Source organism: Podarcis tiliguerta (genome assembly GCF_965153285.1).
Source record: "Podarcis tiliguerta genome assembly, chromosome: Z".
NCBI lineage: Eukaryota > Metazoa > Chordata > Lepidosauria > Squamata > Lacertidae > Podarcis > Podarcis tiliguerta.
The window spans coordinates 29,500,826-29,516,674 of NC_139553.1; the positions used below are offsets into that span (position 1 = coordinate 29,500,826).

Consider the following 15,849-nt stretch of genomic DNA (forward strand, 5'->3'; position numbering starts at 1 on the left):
CAGCTTTCAATTGCTGCAGGTGTAGCTTTGCATATTGTCAGTCAGGAAGACAGAAATGGCACAGATGTTGTAGGTCACTGCAGCAGCTCCCTTGCTGTTCATGTCTCTTGGTCTTGTGTACTCTGTGAGACATCACTCCAGGCACTCCCTTCAAGCTCCTCTCCCTCGCAACACCTCTGTTTACAATTCATGGCTGTGAGAGCTTAGCTGTTCCTGTTTTATCTGTAAGCCCCCTTGGGTCCCATATCTGTTACTCGCTTCTTCAGAAAAAATAGACCCTCCTGCTCCTTCCTTTCTGTACATGGGAGATGAAGAACCTTTTTGAGCTCAAGAGGGCCAGGTCCTTTTCAAGATCCACATTGCAGGCTAGATTTGACTCAGTTGTTATTGTGCTCATGTCCTCCTTGTGGGTTTCTCATAGGCATTTGGTTGGCCATTGGGAAAACAGAACTCGAGATGGAGTGGGCCCTTGGTCTGTTGTTCTCATGTTCTGTTCTCATGTCCTTAGCTAACTTAGTCTTGATTCCAACCCACTGCATTATTTATCCTCACTCACCCCAATAAAATCCTCATTAAAACTAAGGTCTGATTTTGCAACCTTTACGTGGATTTTTTCAAAAGGTTTCTTCCCCAGTTTTAACGTGTAGAAAATATCGGAACATATTTGGAACATTGCGGAAAGGGCTCTCTTGTGTTGGTCTGATTTTAATAATTAAATATGGATTATTCTACAACTTTTTATTTTCATATGGGAAAGAATGCAAGACCTTAAAAAATCTTGGGAATGTGAGAGAGAGAGGGAGGGAGGGGGAGGGAGAGAATCTCTCTTGTATGCAAACATATCTGAAGAGGGCAGCAGATTTTAGAAACTAGGACTTTATGACCGCTTATAAAACATATTTTGCACACCTCATTCTATTTGAAAGTGAGTGTGCTGGTAATGGTTGTTTGAGAGCACTTTACATCAACATCTTCCATTTTCATACACTCAGCCTTTTAAGCCATTCTCCTTTGGGGCTAGAATGTTATGTGCTTGGTCTTTTAGTTCATTTTGCACAAAATCCTGTTAGTTGTTAATGAATTTTAGAGACTGTGGAGAAAACATATCCTTCTTAGAAAAGAAAGTGTTTTCTCCTAATGCAAATATGGCAGAAGTTCAAATGCTGAAATTAAACTCTGCCTGAAATCTTTCTGGGCATTTTATTTTCCCTTTTCATTGAAAAAAGGGCCCTTTGCACTGTAAAACATTCAGAAACGAGTTAACATAGGAAGCAGCATTATATCTAGTTAGATTATTGGCCTGTCTAGCTCTGCATTTTTGTTTGCATGCAAAGCAAGAGCTCCACCATTGAAAACAAAGATAACTCTGCTGGATCAGGCCAGTGGCCCATCCATAGCTGTCAACTTACAGGTTTGAAAAAAAGGGACCGGCAGCCTCAAAAATAAGGGATCAGCAGCCAAAATAAGGGATTTCCCAAGCACTGGTATGTTCAACTTCTGAGCCCCTCCAAGCCAAAGGCAGAAAGCCCAGCCAGCAGTCAAACGAAGCCTCATGCGGTGGTTCCCACAGCGCAGCAACCCAGCAAAGGGGATGCAGCAAGGAAAACCACCGTCACCTCTCCGCTGGGAAGCACTGAGCAAAGGCGAGTCCCCAGGCAATGCGGCCGATTTGATCGGCACAAGGCATGCAAGCTCCACCCCGCAGTCATTCTTAGACTCCTTATTGGGTGAGCAACCCAATATGTTGTTATGTTTTAATAAATATACCCATCTTTCTTGTCTTGTGTGTGTGTTGCTGGCAGTCTGTGCTTTCCAACAACTGTTAATGCAGAAGCATTATTTCCTCCAACTGTGGAGGCACAGCACAGCCATCATAACAGGTAGCCATGGATCTCTTTCTCCCCTGTGAATTTTTCCAGTCCTCTTTGAAAGCAATCCAAATGGATGGCCATCACTGCCTCTTGTGGGAGCGAATTCTGCAGTGTGTTGTGTGAAGAAGTACTTTCTTTTGTGTTCTCTGAATCTTCAAACATTTTACTTCATTGGGTGTCAACAAGCTCTGTCATGCCCCCTCTTACTCAAAGCTGTAACCTTTTCTTGAAGAAGCATTTCTCCATCCTCTTTGATCATTTTGGTTGCTCTTTTCTGAACTTTTTCCAACTCGACAATATCCTTTTTGAGGTGAGGTTGCCAGAACTGTACACAGTACTCCAAGTGTGGTCACACCATAGATCTTTATAATGGCATTATGGTACTGTAAGCCCCCCCCCCCCAATTCCTTTCCTAATGATTCCTAATACAGTGGTACCTTGGGTTACATACGCTTCAGGTTACAGACTCCGCTAATAGTGCTTCAGGTTAAGAACTTTGCTTCAGGATGAGAACAGAAATCATGCTCCGGCGATTCAGGTTAAGAACAGTTTCAGGTTAAGTACGGACCTCCGGAACGAATTAAGTACTTAACCTGAGGTACCACTGTATGGAAGGTCTCATACCTGGTCAGTCACTGGCAGCTCAGGTCTCATGAGAGAGAGAGAGAGTATATATATATATATATATATATATATATATATATATATATATGAATGATGCTGAGCAGTTTAATATCATCAGCAAATGTGGCCACATCACTGTGCACCCCAACTTTAGTTATTATATAAACAACTTAAAAGGGTTTGGTTGAATCCGTCCTTTTTCTTATATATTTATGGATGAACATTTTAGGTTCCTGTTTTATTGCTGTTATTATATTTGGTTTTAATATTTCTTTTCTTACTTTGTTAAGTTGCTTTGAGACAGTATCATGTAAAAAGCAACAAGTAAGTGTAATAAACAAGATGAATAAGAACGGAAATACTTTAAATTAAACTTATTTAGGTCATGGCAAGGGTAAGAACATCACTATCTTGAAGTGAGGTTTAAGTCACCATTTAGGAAAGGTTATGTCTTCCACTTGCGTTGATGTTGTGTGAATTTTGCATGTTTTCAGATGATGTAAGATCAAATTTACAAATTTGTAAACTGTGAATGCAATAACTGGCTGGACAAAAGGGAGGCATTGTTTCATGAATGGTTGATGGTGCACTTAATTTAGAGTTTGCTTCGCATTCGTAAACCAAACATTTTTGAAGGCACATTGCAACCTTAACTTGAATGTCAGCAGTTGTATCAGATGATAGGCCTGCCAAAACACTGGTGTGATAATGACAAACTCTGGATGTGTGGGGAGGTGCTTTTTTGGACCTCCCATGTCCTTTCAGAAGATAAATGTTGTGCATCCATCTCCTTGATACTGCAGGAGGCTTTTCATGTTGTGTAGGAAATCTAAACAAAAAGGAGTGGGGAGAATAAGGCAAATGGCATTTTGGTTTCAGACAGATATAAAGCATCCTGTTGCCATGATCACACACATTCCTGAATTCATTTCATCTGTGTGAAGGTCTGTTTTGAAGCAGGTGGTGAAGCTCAGAGAAGTTCTATATTATTTATTTCTGTTATGGATAGGTTGGTGAAAATCCTAACACAGACTTGTGTATACATGCATTGCCTCCATGTGAAAAGTTTTGAGTAAACTCATCTTGAATTTTCTGCACTCTAATGCACATCTGCTCTGGTGTATATTATTGTAAGATTCAAAATAAGTCCACAAAGACACTCCTTCTCGAATACAATGGTACCTCTGGTTACGTACTTAATTCATTCCAGAGGTCCGTTCTTAACCTGAGTCTGTTCTCAACCTGAAGCACCACTTTAGCTAATGGGGCCTCCTGCTGCCGCCGCACTGCTGCTGCGCAATTTCTGTTCTCATCCTGAAGCAAAGTTCTTAACCCGAGTACTATTTCTGGGTTAGTGGAGTCTGTAACCTGAAGTGTATGTAACCCGAGGTACCACTGTACAGAGATTAACTGAGTTGTTTTTAATGCTTATTTACTTTATGGCAGCCTCATAACCTGATTTGCTCAGGAATATCAGAAACCAAAATATCAGTGCAGTTTTGAAAGATTCAATCAGTCATCTTGATTCAAAATGGCACCCAATTGCATCCAAATATAGACTAAAACCTGTTCGTTGATCTCAGGAGCCATCATGCAAACTGTGGTTACAGTATTATTATTTACAGTATTTCTCCATGGACCTCAAAGTGGCATACATGGTTTCCCCCCCACCTCCTATCTTCAGATATCATAAGAGGTATCCATATGCTCAGCAAAGGAAAGGACAACTTCCCAAAATATATTGAGAGATTAGTGGGCCCCTGGGACCTTTTTAATGTGGGTGGGATATAAAACTTTTGGGGTAGGTTATAGGATCATGCGATGGCACTTTGAAAAATCATGTTGAGGAAAGGAACTTGTCTGCATTATTTATTAAAAAATAAATATTTCATCAGACCCAATATTATATAGCTCAGTTGGTACAGCAGGAGACTCTGAATCTCACGGTCATGGGTTAGAGCCCCACACTGGGCGAATGATTCCTGCATTGCAGGAGGTTGGACTAGATGATCCGTGTGGGCCCTTCGAACTCCACAATTCTATGATTACAATTCTATATTGGTTTGTTTGGGGATTATGGGCTTAACTTTTAAAACCTGACTGGTCCATGGCTGAAATTGGAAGGAGATAGATTGATTGACGATCCTAAAACTTTTTAAAATTTGTTGGTTGCCAGTAATATAGCCAACGGGGGATATATTAGATAACTGGAAAAGAAGATGAGCAGATTAAGACATGATCCTGGGAGACAAAGGAATTTACATCAGGCTAGAGGGCATAAGATTTGGCAGGTTGGACATGAGTCATCAGCATTAGCGCCTATATCTAGATAGGGATGGCTGTGAAGATTTAATTGTAAGGGTGAGCAAGCAGAGCAGAACACCCTGACCTTGCCAGATCTTATTTTCCTAATGATGCAGGACCCCAGGGAATCCGGGGAGCCATGATGATCCATATAGATTTTAAACACTCTTAGAACTTCATAATCTCTGGCAAGTGCTATGACCTGCCCTTTTTCTTTTCTTGTTCCCTAATTTGTGAAAGCCTCAGAGCTAATGACCATCCCATTGTGTTTATAGTAGGGATTGGGGAACTTGTTGCCCTGCAGCTCTCCCAGCAGCAGGGACAATGGTCAGAGTACAACCACATCTGGAGAGTGACAAGTTTCCCCATCCCTGGCTAGTGGGAATCAGCTTTCTCCAGTGGCTTCTTAAAGTGTTAAATGTGGATGAGTGATCCACCAAGCTGTCCTCACTGGGGATGCCATAGTCCATAATTTGTGCCTAGTTGATTGGCAGTTTATTAAGCTAACGTGGCTGGCTATCTTGAGCCATATGTTGGAATTTTTGAGCCAATTGATGGCATCTCCCTCCCAGTGAGCACAAGCTACAGATATGCATAGGAGTTTGAAACTGCAGTTAACTTTCATCCTCCTCTTTCCCCTACCTACATCCATACAGTGGGTTCAGGACAAGAAAGCAATACATTTCACAGATAAAAATAGGGCCACTGTGTGCAAGTATCATCCCTGCCCTCATACCAGATAAGGATCACTTGGGGGACAGATGTAGACAGTGGGAATCGGTTATGGCATTAAAAAACCCAACTTTTATCTGCAGAGGAAAACAACAGGTCACACTAAGACTTCCTCTGTTCTGGTACCCCCATTGATCCACCTAGCTCAGTATTGTCTACACTTACTGATGGTTGTCCAGAGTTTCATACAGAGACCTCTCCCAGCCTACTCTGGAGATGCGAGGGATTGAAGCAGGATCTTCTGCATGCAAAGTGGTTGCTCTACCACTGAGCTATGGCAGTTCCCAGGATGCAGAAAAGACAGGGCTGGCTGGAAAAGATGAATGCTACCTGTCTCTATCTTCTTCCTCAAGATGAGCTGGACTACCACTGCTGGGGAGTAATTGGAGAGAAAAATTAGGATGGTCTCCTGAGGAACAAGGAGCCATTAGACAGACTTTTGATGGAAATGCTCATGGTGGCAGTATTCCTATGAGTGTATTTAGGTTTATGCTGGAATTGGAATGGAACTCAGAGCTTTACAGCAAAATCGTTTAAAAAAACAACTCATGACATGAGTATAGATATCTGCTAGAGAAGAAAGGCATTGTGCTGAAAGCACCACAGAAAAGGATTCATTTTTATCTTCTTCCATTCCATCTCCTCAACTGGCAGTGGCCAAATTACTGGAAGACATGAAATTCATTGGTAATATGGGTCACGATGTTCACCATCACGCATACGCTTGTGTAGAAAGCTGTTCAGCCGTGCTTTCTTTTGTATGCACTGTGTACTGTCACATTACAAGACAGCTGGGTTCTTCATCAGTGACTTTCTGTGTTCTTTGCATTGTCACCTGCCATACTGTTTGAACCATTAAGTAAATGTCTTCCAAAAAGGCTCATGCCCTGGGGATCTATGAAAGAGCAGCCTGAGTCATAAAAAATGCCAGTTTTGCTTTTTCATAATAGATGTACCTGGCATAAAGGCATATTTAGATCAACCAGCTACACATAATTTCCTTATCGGAGCACGACACACTTGTTTGGTTTATCCCAGAGCAAGACAAGAGCACAGAAGGGGACTTTGGGGGAAATCCTTCTGAATGCCCCCTCCCCCAGTTTAACTGCTGCGTTGTTGCGTTGTTGCTTAAATATATTACCTTCTTTTCTCTTTCCTCATGTTGCCTTCGCATTCAACTGTGTGCCTCTGAGTTTACAGGAACAGTAGTTTGAAGTAGGGTTGTGCACCAGACTTGGCCAAGGCCCAAATCAAATTGTCTGGATTTAGGGATGGGGTGAGGAATATGGGTGTCACTCAGATTGTGAGGGTTGCTGTGGGTCAGGTAGAGCATTAAGCTGATGTTGGGAGGGGAAAGAACAAAAGGCCAAGGAACCCAGTTGATTGTTGGCCATGAACACTGTGCTGAGACTGATATCTTTCATGGCCAAGCTATCTTCCAAGCTGCGATCCAGCAATAGTTTTGAAAAGTCCAACATTGCTGGTGCAGAGCATCCAAACTATTGTACCCTCCAATACTCCAAGGATAACAATGGGAACACACTTGTAGCATCCAACCAAGGGCTACTGGCATGCTTCTGTACTGCATCATTACATGTTGCAGAAGCCTTATTCTGTCTGTTGCCTGACATCTTATTTTATCCTTCCATTGCCCTCTACACTATTTTTAAAACCAAAGGGATGTGTGTGTTCTTTGAACTAAAGATATGCTAAGAAAACACAATTGCTCTACAGTAAAAACAGTTCAAAATATACCTCATCAGCAGGGGTATGTAAAATGGCAGGCTATGTGCTGCCTTTCAGTGTTGATGCATCTAACATTTGTAGAAATGTGCTCTGGTTACTCGATACACCCCTTCGCACACTCACATAGCCAATGTGTGATTTAAATGCCAGAGATTGGAGTGCTGCTTAACCATGAAGAGTATGGAGTAAATTATACTCAAGAGGAGACCTACTGATATTAATGGACCTAAGTTAACAATGTCCATTAATTTTAGTGGGTTGAGTAGGACTAGCATTGGATGCAACCCATTGTGTCCACTTCTGGGCACCTCATTTTAAGAAGTACTTTGGGTCCAGAGCAAGAAGGACAGTGGTGAGGGTTCTGGAAGCCAAGTTCCTATAATGAACAGTTGAAAGATCTGGGTAACAGAGAATTAAGGGGAGACTATCAGAAGGTCGGTGGCTCGAATCCCTGTGACGGGGTGAGCTCCGTTGCTCTGTCCCAGCTCCTGCCAACCTAGCAGTTTGAAAGCATGCCAAAAAGTGCAAGTAGATAAACAGGTACCACTCCGGCAGGAAGGTAAACGGTGTTTCCATGTGCTGCTCTGGTTTTGCCAGAAGCGGCTTAGTCATGCTGGCCACATGACCCGGAAAAACTGTCTGTGGACAAACGCCAGCTCCCTTGGCCTGTAAAGCGAGATGAGCGCCGCAACCCCAGAGTTGTCTGTGATTGGACTTAACTGTCAAGGGTCCTTTACTTTTACCTTATCACAATAGTATTCGAATAGCTACAAAAATGGATATGTTGCTTCAGAAGGCAGGGCTAGAACTTGTGGGTGGAAATTGTAGGAAAGCAGATTTTGCTAAATATTCTTCTAATAAGCATATTTTTGTATGCAACTTTGAGAAATGTGCACATTTTTACAAAGCCATTTCTCCTAACACAATACCTTTTTGTATTTTATTTTCTACTAATATATCCCTTTTCATTTTTGTAAACTTGTTGTTTTTGGGAAACATCACAAAATTTGGATAACTGCAAATTCCAAAGGATAACTATGTTTCAGGTCACATATTGTTTTGGAAAGTGTGGATGCAGTTGGTTCACTTTTAAAATACATTTCCCCTCATCCATAACTCTAAGCAGCACTTAGTTGGATACAGCTCTAGCTTCATAGCAGCTCAGTGTTGTAGCCAATGCTAGGCCTATTCAAAGTGTGCAAAAAGCAAAACTAGGTACTTAATAAAGGCAGCTGTTTACAAGGAATAGGGACCAGAAAATAAAAATAGTTGGACTTTTTGCATTTTCAGTATCAGCCCTCGCCTTTGTGACATGGTTTACAGAACATGGTTTAAATATATCCCGGAGAAACAGAAGAGAGGGGTGGAGGGGGAACCCAGCAGTAAACATTTTCCTCTTCTTCGTTTCACACCTCTGCTAATTTTCAGTAATGGTAGGAAATAGTAAGAGATGATTTCATTGTAATGGCACGCTAGATTTATTTCCCTCCATAAAGCCAGAAACGTGACGCCTCTAGTACACAGCCCGTGTCTGGATAATCATAAAAGGAAATGGTAATTATAGAAATGATGCCTGATCCTGAAAGTGCCTGGCTGGCCCGGCCTGGCCCGATCTCTTCACCGTTGCTTTGCCACGACACAGAGCACTTTGCGAAGTGAACGGAGAGTCTAAAATAGCAACATCGACGAAAGGCAAAACGTGTCCAAGGGAGTGGGGTGGGGAAGCCACATTTAGAGGCTAGAAAAACAAGGGAAGACATGGTCTGGAAGACATTTGTGTCTGTTTAAATAGCTCTTTAAGAGAGAGAGAATGAGAGATATTAAATTCCAGGAGGCATTGGAACAGAATTTTCATTTTATAATTTTAACTGATTTTTAAAATTTATTTTCAGTGTATTGAGGATTTTTGCACGCTGCTTGGAGAGGATAATAATTAAGTCAAGAAATTGTCAAAATAAATCATAATATACTTAGTTAAATAGAAGCATCAGAGTGTATGTGTTCCTGAGTTTTATGCTATACTTGCTGCCTTCCATCTTGGAGCTGCTGCCATCTGTAATGTGTGGGGTTGTTTTTTTTTTGCATCCTAGCCACAGCATTTTGCATCTGCTCATGTCCAAGGGCAGACCTGTGCATAGTGCATTGCAATGCAATGCTAGAATCTTGGGGCAAGTATATGTTATCTATTATACTTAACAGTCACTTGTCATCAGAAGGTCTCTAAGTGACTTACAGTAAAACACACACACACACACACACACACACACACACATGAGGTACCCTAAAGCAAGGGGGGAAGGGGAGGGGGGGTCATACAGTACATCAATGCATCATCTAACATAACATTTGTGGGGAAACCAACATGGCACATCCACCATATAAATGACAACAACATTAATTATATACATTGGTACCTTCGTTCTCAAACTTAATCCGTTCCGGAAGTCCGTTCCAAAACCAAAGCGTTCCAAAACCAAGGCACACTTTCCTATAGAAAGTAATGCAAACTGGATTAACCCATTCCATACTTTTAAAAACAACCCCTAAAACACTAATTTGACATGAATTTTACTATCTAACGTGAGACCATTGAGCCATAAAATGAAAGCAATAAACAATGTACTGCAGTCATACAATCAATCAATCAATCAGCAGCTGAGCTGCGTTCCACACAGTCACAAAAACAAAACAAAAAGAGGCACAAAAATGCAAAATAAATAGCAAAAACAGACAGACCCCATCGTAACACTCAAAATGGAAGTGTGGCACTCAAATCAGAAGCGTAACACTCAAAACGGAGCATGTTTGGCATCTGAAAAAAGTTTGCAAACCGGAACACTTACTTCCGGGTTTGCAGTGTTTGGGTTCCAAGTTGTTTGAGGACCAAGGCATTTGAGAACTAAGGTACCACTGTAGATAGTTCCTAGGCCAAGAGCAATGACTTGAAAAGGGAACTACTTCTCACAGAGGTGAGTGGGGGGAGGAAGTCAGTGTGGGCCTGTAGGCCTAGGAGTAAGTAAGGCTTTCTGTCTGCTGTAGTTTTAAATAATATTGTTCATGTTTAATTCACCTGAAGTCCCTGGAGTCTGCTTCTGAGAAAGGCACAACACATGCGGTTACCAAATGCAGGAACCACAGAGACCGGGCAAGCCTTGATTGTGGCCCTATAAAAGGAAATTGCTTGAGCCCCAAGTCTTAATAGGGGCCTGCCTCAGATTGAGGTTCCCAACTCCTGGATTAGGAAATTGTATACGATTGTGCCTATAAAACAGTTGTGTGAGTGTTGCCTATGTGCGTATGGCGTACTCATGTAAAGGGAAGCCAAAATTGGCTGCAGCTTCTCTGTTGTTTGTGTTCAACCCATGGCCCCGTAGGACAAGTCAAGATAACTGTTTCCCCATGTTCTTAGCCATGGGATATGACACTTAATTTCACATTATATGCAATATAAAAGATGTGTACCAGTGCACAAGGTGTGAAATGATATCATTCCATTTTGTGTTCTTTCCTTAAAAGAACATAGGCTTTTATATTCCATCAAGATGAAAACAGTGAGCTGAAACTGCAATGAGGCAGCTTTTTTATTATTCCTAATCAAGTACTCCTGTTGCTGTTTGAACCTAGGCCTTGATGACTGCCTTCAACAATACATAAAGAACTTTGAGAGGGAAAAGATCAATGGAGAACAGCTTTTACACATTACTCATCAGGAACTTGAAGAGCTGGGAGTCACTCGAATTGGTCACCAAGAACTCATCCTGGAAGCAGTGGATCTGCTCTGTGCTTTGGTAAGTGGACCTATTTACTTGGAACACTCTCCATGTTCATCTCTGTGTATCTTTTAAACCAAAGTAAGCGGATCAAGTCGTAACGATGCTTCTGAAATTCTTACTGTCTGAATTCTGGAGCTTCTATTGTGGTCCAGGGGGTGCCTCAGGGGCCCAGATCTTAGTCCTTGGAGCTAATAAATAAATAAAATAGAAACTTTTAGCAAAACACTTACCCAAGAGATGAAGGCTCAAGGTCCAGCATAATCTCATCAAATCATAATCTCATCAAACCAAGGTCAACCATGGGGAATCAGGTCCAGCTACATCCATAAATGACAGGGCACCTGTAGCCCCCTCGGCACACAGCTTTTAGGGGTCATGAACCAGGCACCCCACACAGGGATCCCCATTCTGTCCTGCCTGCCACTGGGGGTCTTGGCCCCAGAGCCTGGCCTGGCTTTGTCACCATGCCCCCCCCCCCCCCACTGAATGGCTGCCAAGCCAGCATTGTGGGGATTCACCCACTAAGGGCCACATCGTCCCTGTCAATCCTTCTTGATCTCTCAGCAGCTTTATGAACCACTGACCATGGTATTCTTCTAGAGAGGGTGTCTGAGTTGGGCGTGGGTGGCACTGCTTGGTTTTTGTTCCAGTCCTGCTTGAATGGCCATCTTCACAGGCTGATGCTTGGGGGGTTTTCTTCAGCCCTGTGGAGCTTTCAGGGTGGTGTGACACAGGGTTCTATTTCGTCCCCCATGCTGTTTAATGTCTATATGGAACTGCTGAGTAGTGTCATCCAGAGTCTTGAAGTGACCTTTCAGCAACATTCTGATGTCACACAGCTGTATTTTCCCTTTACATTAGTAGCTGTGGCAGCCTGGCCTTGGTGATGGATAGGAGGAGAGCTTAAAGCAGATAAGAATGAGGTACTCTTGGTGGGTCTCTCCCTAGCATCTTCTGTCATGTCCAATTAGTCATCTCTTTGGTCCAGCTGGTTGCCCCTTCCTTCCTAGCTTTTCTCAACCCTGGCCACCTCATGGCCTCCACAGCTGGCATCAACGCTGATTTCTGGCGAGATCTTGCCAGGAATCAGTGCCAATGTCGGCACTGATGTGGGCGCAGTGATGGCAGGGTGTGGTTCCATTTTGCCTCAAGCAGCAAAATAGAACACTCCAGCCATGATAGCAGGTTGTACAATTTGTGTACTTGGCTTTCTAAGCTGTATGGCAACAGCTCTTTAGAATCTCTAGCAGAGATTATGTTCCCCATCAACTGCTACCACCTCCTCTTTTCTTTTTAAGTGGAAATGCCAGGGACATGCTAGGGAACCACCCACTGCCAGCACCACTGGACTATCTGGATTAAGCTCTCATCCAGTTCTTTACCAAGGTCAGACGCCCACTGCCACAGCTGCAGATGTAATGGAGAAATAGAACTGTGCTGCATTAGCATATTGCTGACAGCTGACTCCAAAATTCTGGACGGCGCCACTCAGTGGTTTCATGTGGGTGTTCATAGAATCATAGAATTGCAGAGTGGTAGGGACCCGAGGGTTATCTAGTCCAACCCTCTGCAATACAGGAGTCTCAGCTAAAGCATACATGACAGGTGGCCATCCAACCTCTGCTTAAAAAAAAACAACAACTCCAAGGAAGAAGAGTCCACCACCTCTTGTGGGAGTCTGTTCCACTGTCAAACAGCTCTCCCAACTCAGACATACATTCCAGAAAAATGCTATGCTTGAAAGATCAAAGCTGCTGAAAGATCAAAGAGAATCAACAGGGAGTTGTGTCTCCTGGGATAAAATGCCATTTTTCTGGTCCCCAAAGTAAGAAATGCTGCCCATTCGTGCTTGGAGAGCAGATGTTATTTCTTGGGTCAGATTTGACCCAAGAACCCACAATTGCTGACCTCTTTGATGGACTTTCCCCTTTCTCTGCCCTGCACCATGTAATATATCACGAAGCTATGAAATACCATTGAAACTATGAAATGCCTTTGGAGTAGAACTTAAGATTCTGCTCATGAAAACTCCATAATCTTTCTCTCTGTGTATATTTATGAGCCAAAAGAGCAATTGGCAGCTCTTATCAAAGAGTTGCTCTTTCTAGATGACTTTGACCTTGTAGCTCACTCCAAGTAAAGGCTAGAGATAATGATATCTCATTTGCTTCTGTCTTTCCAAGCTCTGACTTGACAATTAGCATGGGGGGGGGCAATGCAGTGTAATGGCAAACATAAAACCTTATTATGAACTAGGTGCCAGTTTTACTAAATAGTGAAATGAAAAATACATTGACAAGACCTGGTGTTTTGTTTTTGTATTTTTGTTCTGCAACGCGCTGCATGCAGACATTCAGTCCTTTAACACAATCTGTAATGCACTGTGTACATTTGATATTGTTATTGTTATGATTATTGTCATTATTTCCCCATGAATTTGTGCTGGTGTAATAGGAAGCTAATACCATTTGACAAGGATTTGCAAAAAAAGACCATAACTCAGTAGTAGAAAATAAGAGCATAAGAAGGGCCTGCTGAATCAGGCCAATGGTCCATCTAGTCTAGCATACTGTTTTCACAGTTGCCAACCAGATGCCTATGGGAAACCCACAAATGAGACTTGAGCACAATAGCAATCTGCCCACCTGCGAGCCCTTCAACTGGTATTCAGAGGCGCACTGTCTCTGGCTGTGGAGAAAGAACATAGCTATTGTGGCTAGTGGTCGCTGATACCCTTATCCTCCATGAATTTGTCTAAAGCACTTTTAAAGCAGGCGATGATCATCACTGGCACCTGTAGGACTGAATTCCATAGTTTCACTTTAAATTGTGAGAAGTATGATCTTGCTACAGGTAGGTAGCCGTGTTGGTCTGTCGTAGTCGAAACAAAATAAAAAAAATCCTTCCAGTAGCATCTTAAAGTAAAGGTAAAGGGACCCCTGACCATTAGGTCCAGTCGTGACCGACTCTGGGGTTGCAGCACTCATCTCGCTTTATTGGCCAAGGAAGCCGGTGTACAGCTTCTGGGTCGTGTGGCCAGCATGACTAAGCCGCTTCTGGCCAACCAGAGCAGCGCACGGAAATGCCGTTTACCTTCCCGCCAGAGCGGTACCTATTTATCTACTTGCACATTGACAGTAGCACCTTAGAGACCAACTAAGTTTGTTATTAGTATGAGCTTTTGTGTGCATGCACACTTCTTCAGATAGGGTTTTTCTTTTATTTTGTATGATCTTGCATTTGCTATGACTCTTGTAGCCTTCAGTTTTATTTGGATAGCTTCTAAGTTCTGGTATTATCATGAGAAAAAGAGAGAGAGAGAGAGAGAGAGAGAGAGAGAGAGAGAGCGCATTTTGACTTCCATTTCTTCTCCAATTCATTTTGGCCTAATTCACCAGTGAAAAGGCAGGAGTGTCATTTTAGTTTGCCTCGCAAGTATATTTGGACTAGTGCACATTGAAGATAAAGCTTCTTCCTCCTCTTTCTGTCTTGTCTCCCTTTTACATCCCAATTTCTTCCTAAAAGCACTCCACATTTTCTGCATCCCAGACTGTTAAAAGATTTTATACTGCTAAACCTTTGTATGGCTGTGTGCAGTAAGGCTCTCTTCATGCTAAAAGCATTGCTCTTGAAAGAAGTGACATTTTCTCCCATTTTGCTTGCGTAGTCTTTGATTTGCACATATTGCAGAATGTATTTTTTAATTTGATTGTAATCTGTAATCACGTTTCACTCTGACATAAACCACTTTGTACACACACCCAATTGTGCCATTGCTTTTCTCTTTTTGCTTCAGAGTCATGGGAAAAATAGAAACACATACAACTTAGTAGAATACTATTTTGGTTTTGGTGGTGGTAGTAAGAATACACTGTTCTCTTTGCAGACACCTGGGTGTTCATTTTGTTTTAGGCCTCACTGCTAAGTTCTAAAGCGGCTAGAACTTTGGTGTGATTAAACCTAATGCAAGCTTTTGTACTTCATTACACTGCTGTTTATTGGCTGACATAAAGCTTGATTACTGTCCATTGGTGCATATCCAAATTAATTTACTGAGTCCACATTGCCAGATGTGCTCTGACTCATACACAGCCCAGCGTTTCAATATCACTGGATTAGTTATCCTTTATTCTTCCCTAGCCTGCCCTCATTGTCTGCTACGTGCAGTCTAAGGAGAAAGCCTCTAAAAGAGCAGCCTAGTTTTGGAGAGGGGGAGTTACAAAATAAAAATTAAAGCACATTTTAAATATTAGCAGCTTAATGCCTTGATTGGAGCAGCTTCAGGTGCTTGCACATAAGGTGTGCAGACATGTTATATACATGGTTATTAATACCATTACAAAAGGGCCACTGATGCTCCCTAGAAGTTGCCGTCAGATGCACCATTTCAACCACTAAGGTCTAGAACAATTTGCATTCTCTTTATATTAAATGGGAACATGCATTGGCTCTGATAAAACTCCCACTGAAATGGAGGGGGAGTGGGGTTCATGGCTGGTGTCAGTGCCTGGTGAGTCAGTGCCAGAGACTGGCAGAGTCTGACAGATGTTGGGCCTCATTAAGCAAGCCACCCAGAGTGCCACTCTCTCAGTTCGTGCTTCACACGTAAGTGTATGGAAGAAATTTGCTTTGTTTTGTGCCTCCACTCATTTTTATTATTAAAGACCTCATTCATTTTGTTCTTCATTCATTAAGATCACATTGGCTTTGTTATTCATTCATTACATTCCCATTCATTATGTAATTCTCATATTCATTTCCCAAGACCCTCTTCTTTTATTTTTGTTTGGCTTCTTTCT

The 15,849-nt window shown here is 42.3% G+C and overlaps 1 protein-coding gene and 1 long non-coding RNA gene across 3 annotated transcripts in view; one reads left to right on the top strand and one right to left on the bottom strand.

Moving 5' to 3' along the window:
* LOC310669448 (connector enhancer of kinase suppressor of ras 2-like) overlaps window positions 1-15,849 on the top strand; it is a 314,320-nt gene that overhangs the window by 87,735 nt on the left and 210,736 nt on the right. For both annotated transcript variants that reach the window (XM_083423485.1, XM_083423484.1), the window contains exon 2: window positions 10,902-11,065. In XM_083423485.1, the coding sequence (XP_083279611.1) occupies window positions 10,902-11,065 (164 nt within the window). The remainder of the gene's footprint in view (window positions 1-10,901; window positions 11,066-15,849) is intronic.
* On the bottom strand, window positions 2,577-7,494 carry LOC310669722. The gene is made up of 3 exons (XR_014507319.1): window positions 7,287-7,494; window positions 5,697-5,903; window positions 2,577-3,324 (listed from the first exon to the last, which is right to left on the bottom strand). It is a non-coding gene; the product is annotated as an uncharacterized lncRNA (long non-coding RNA).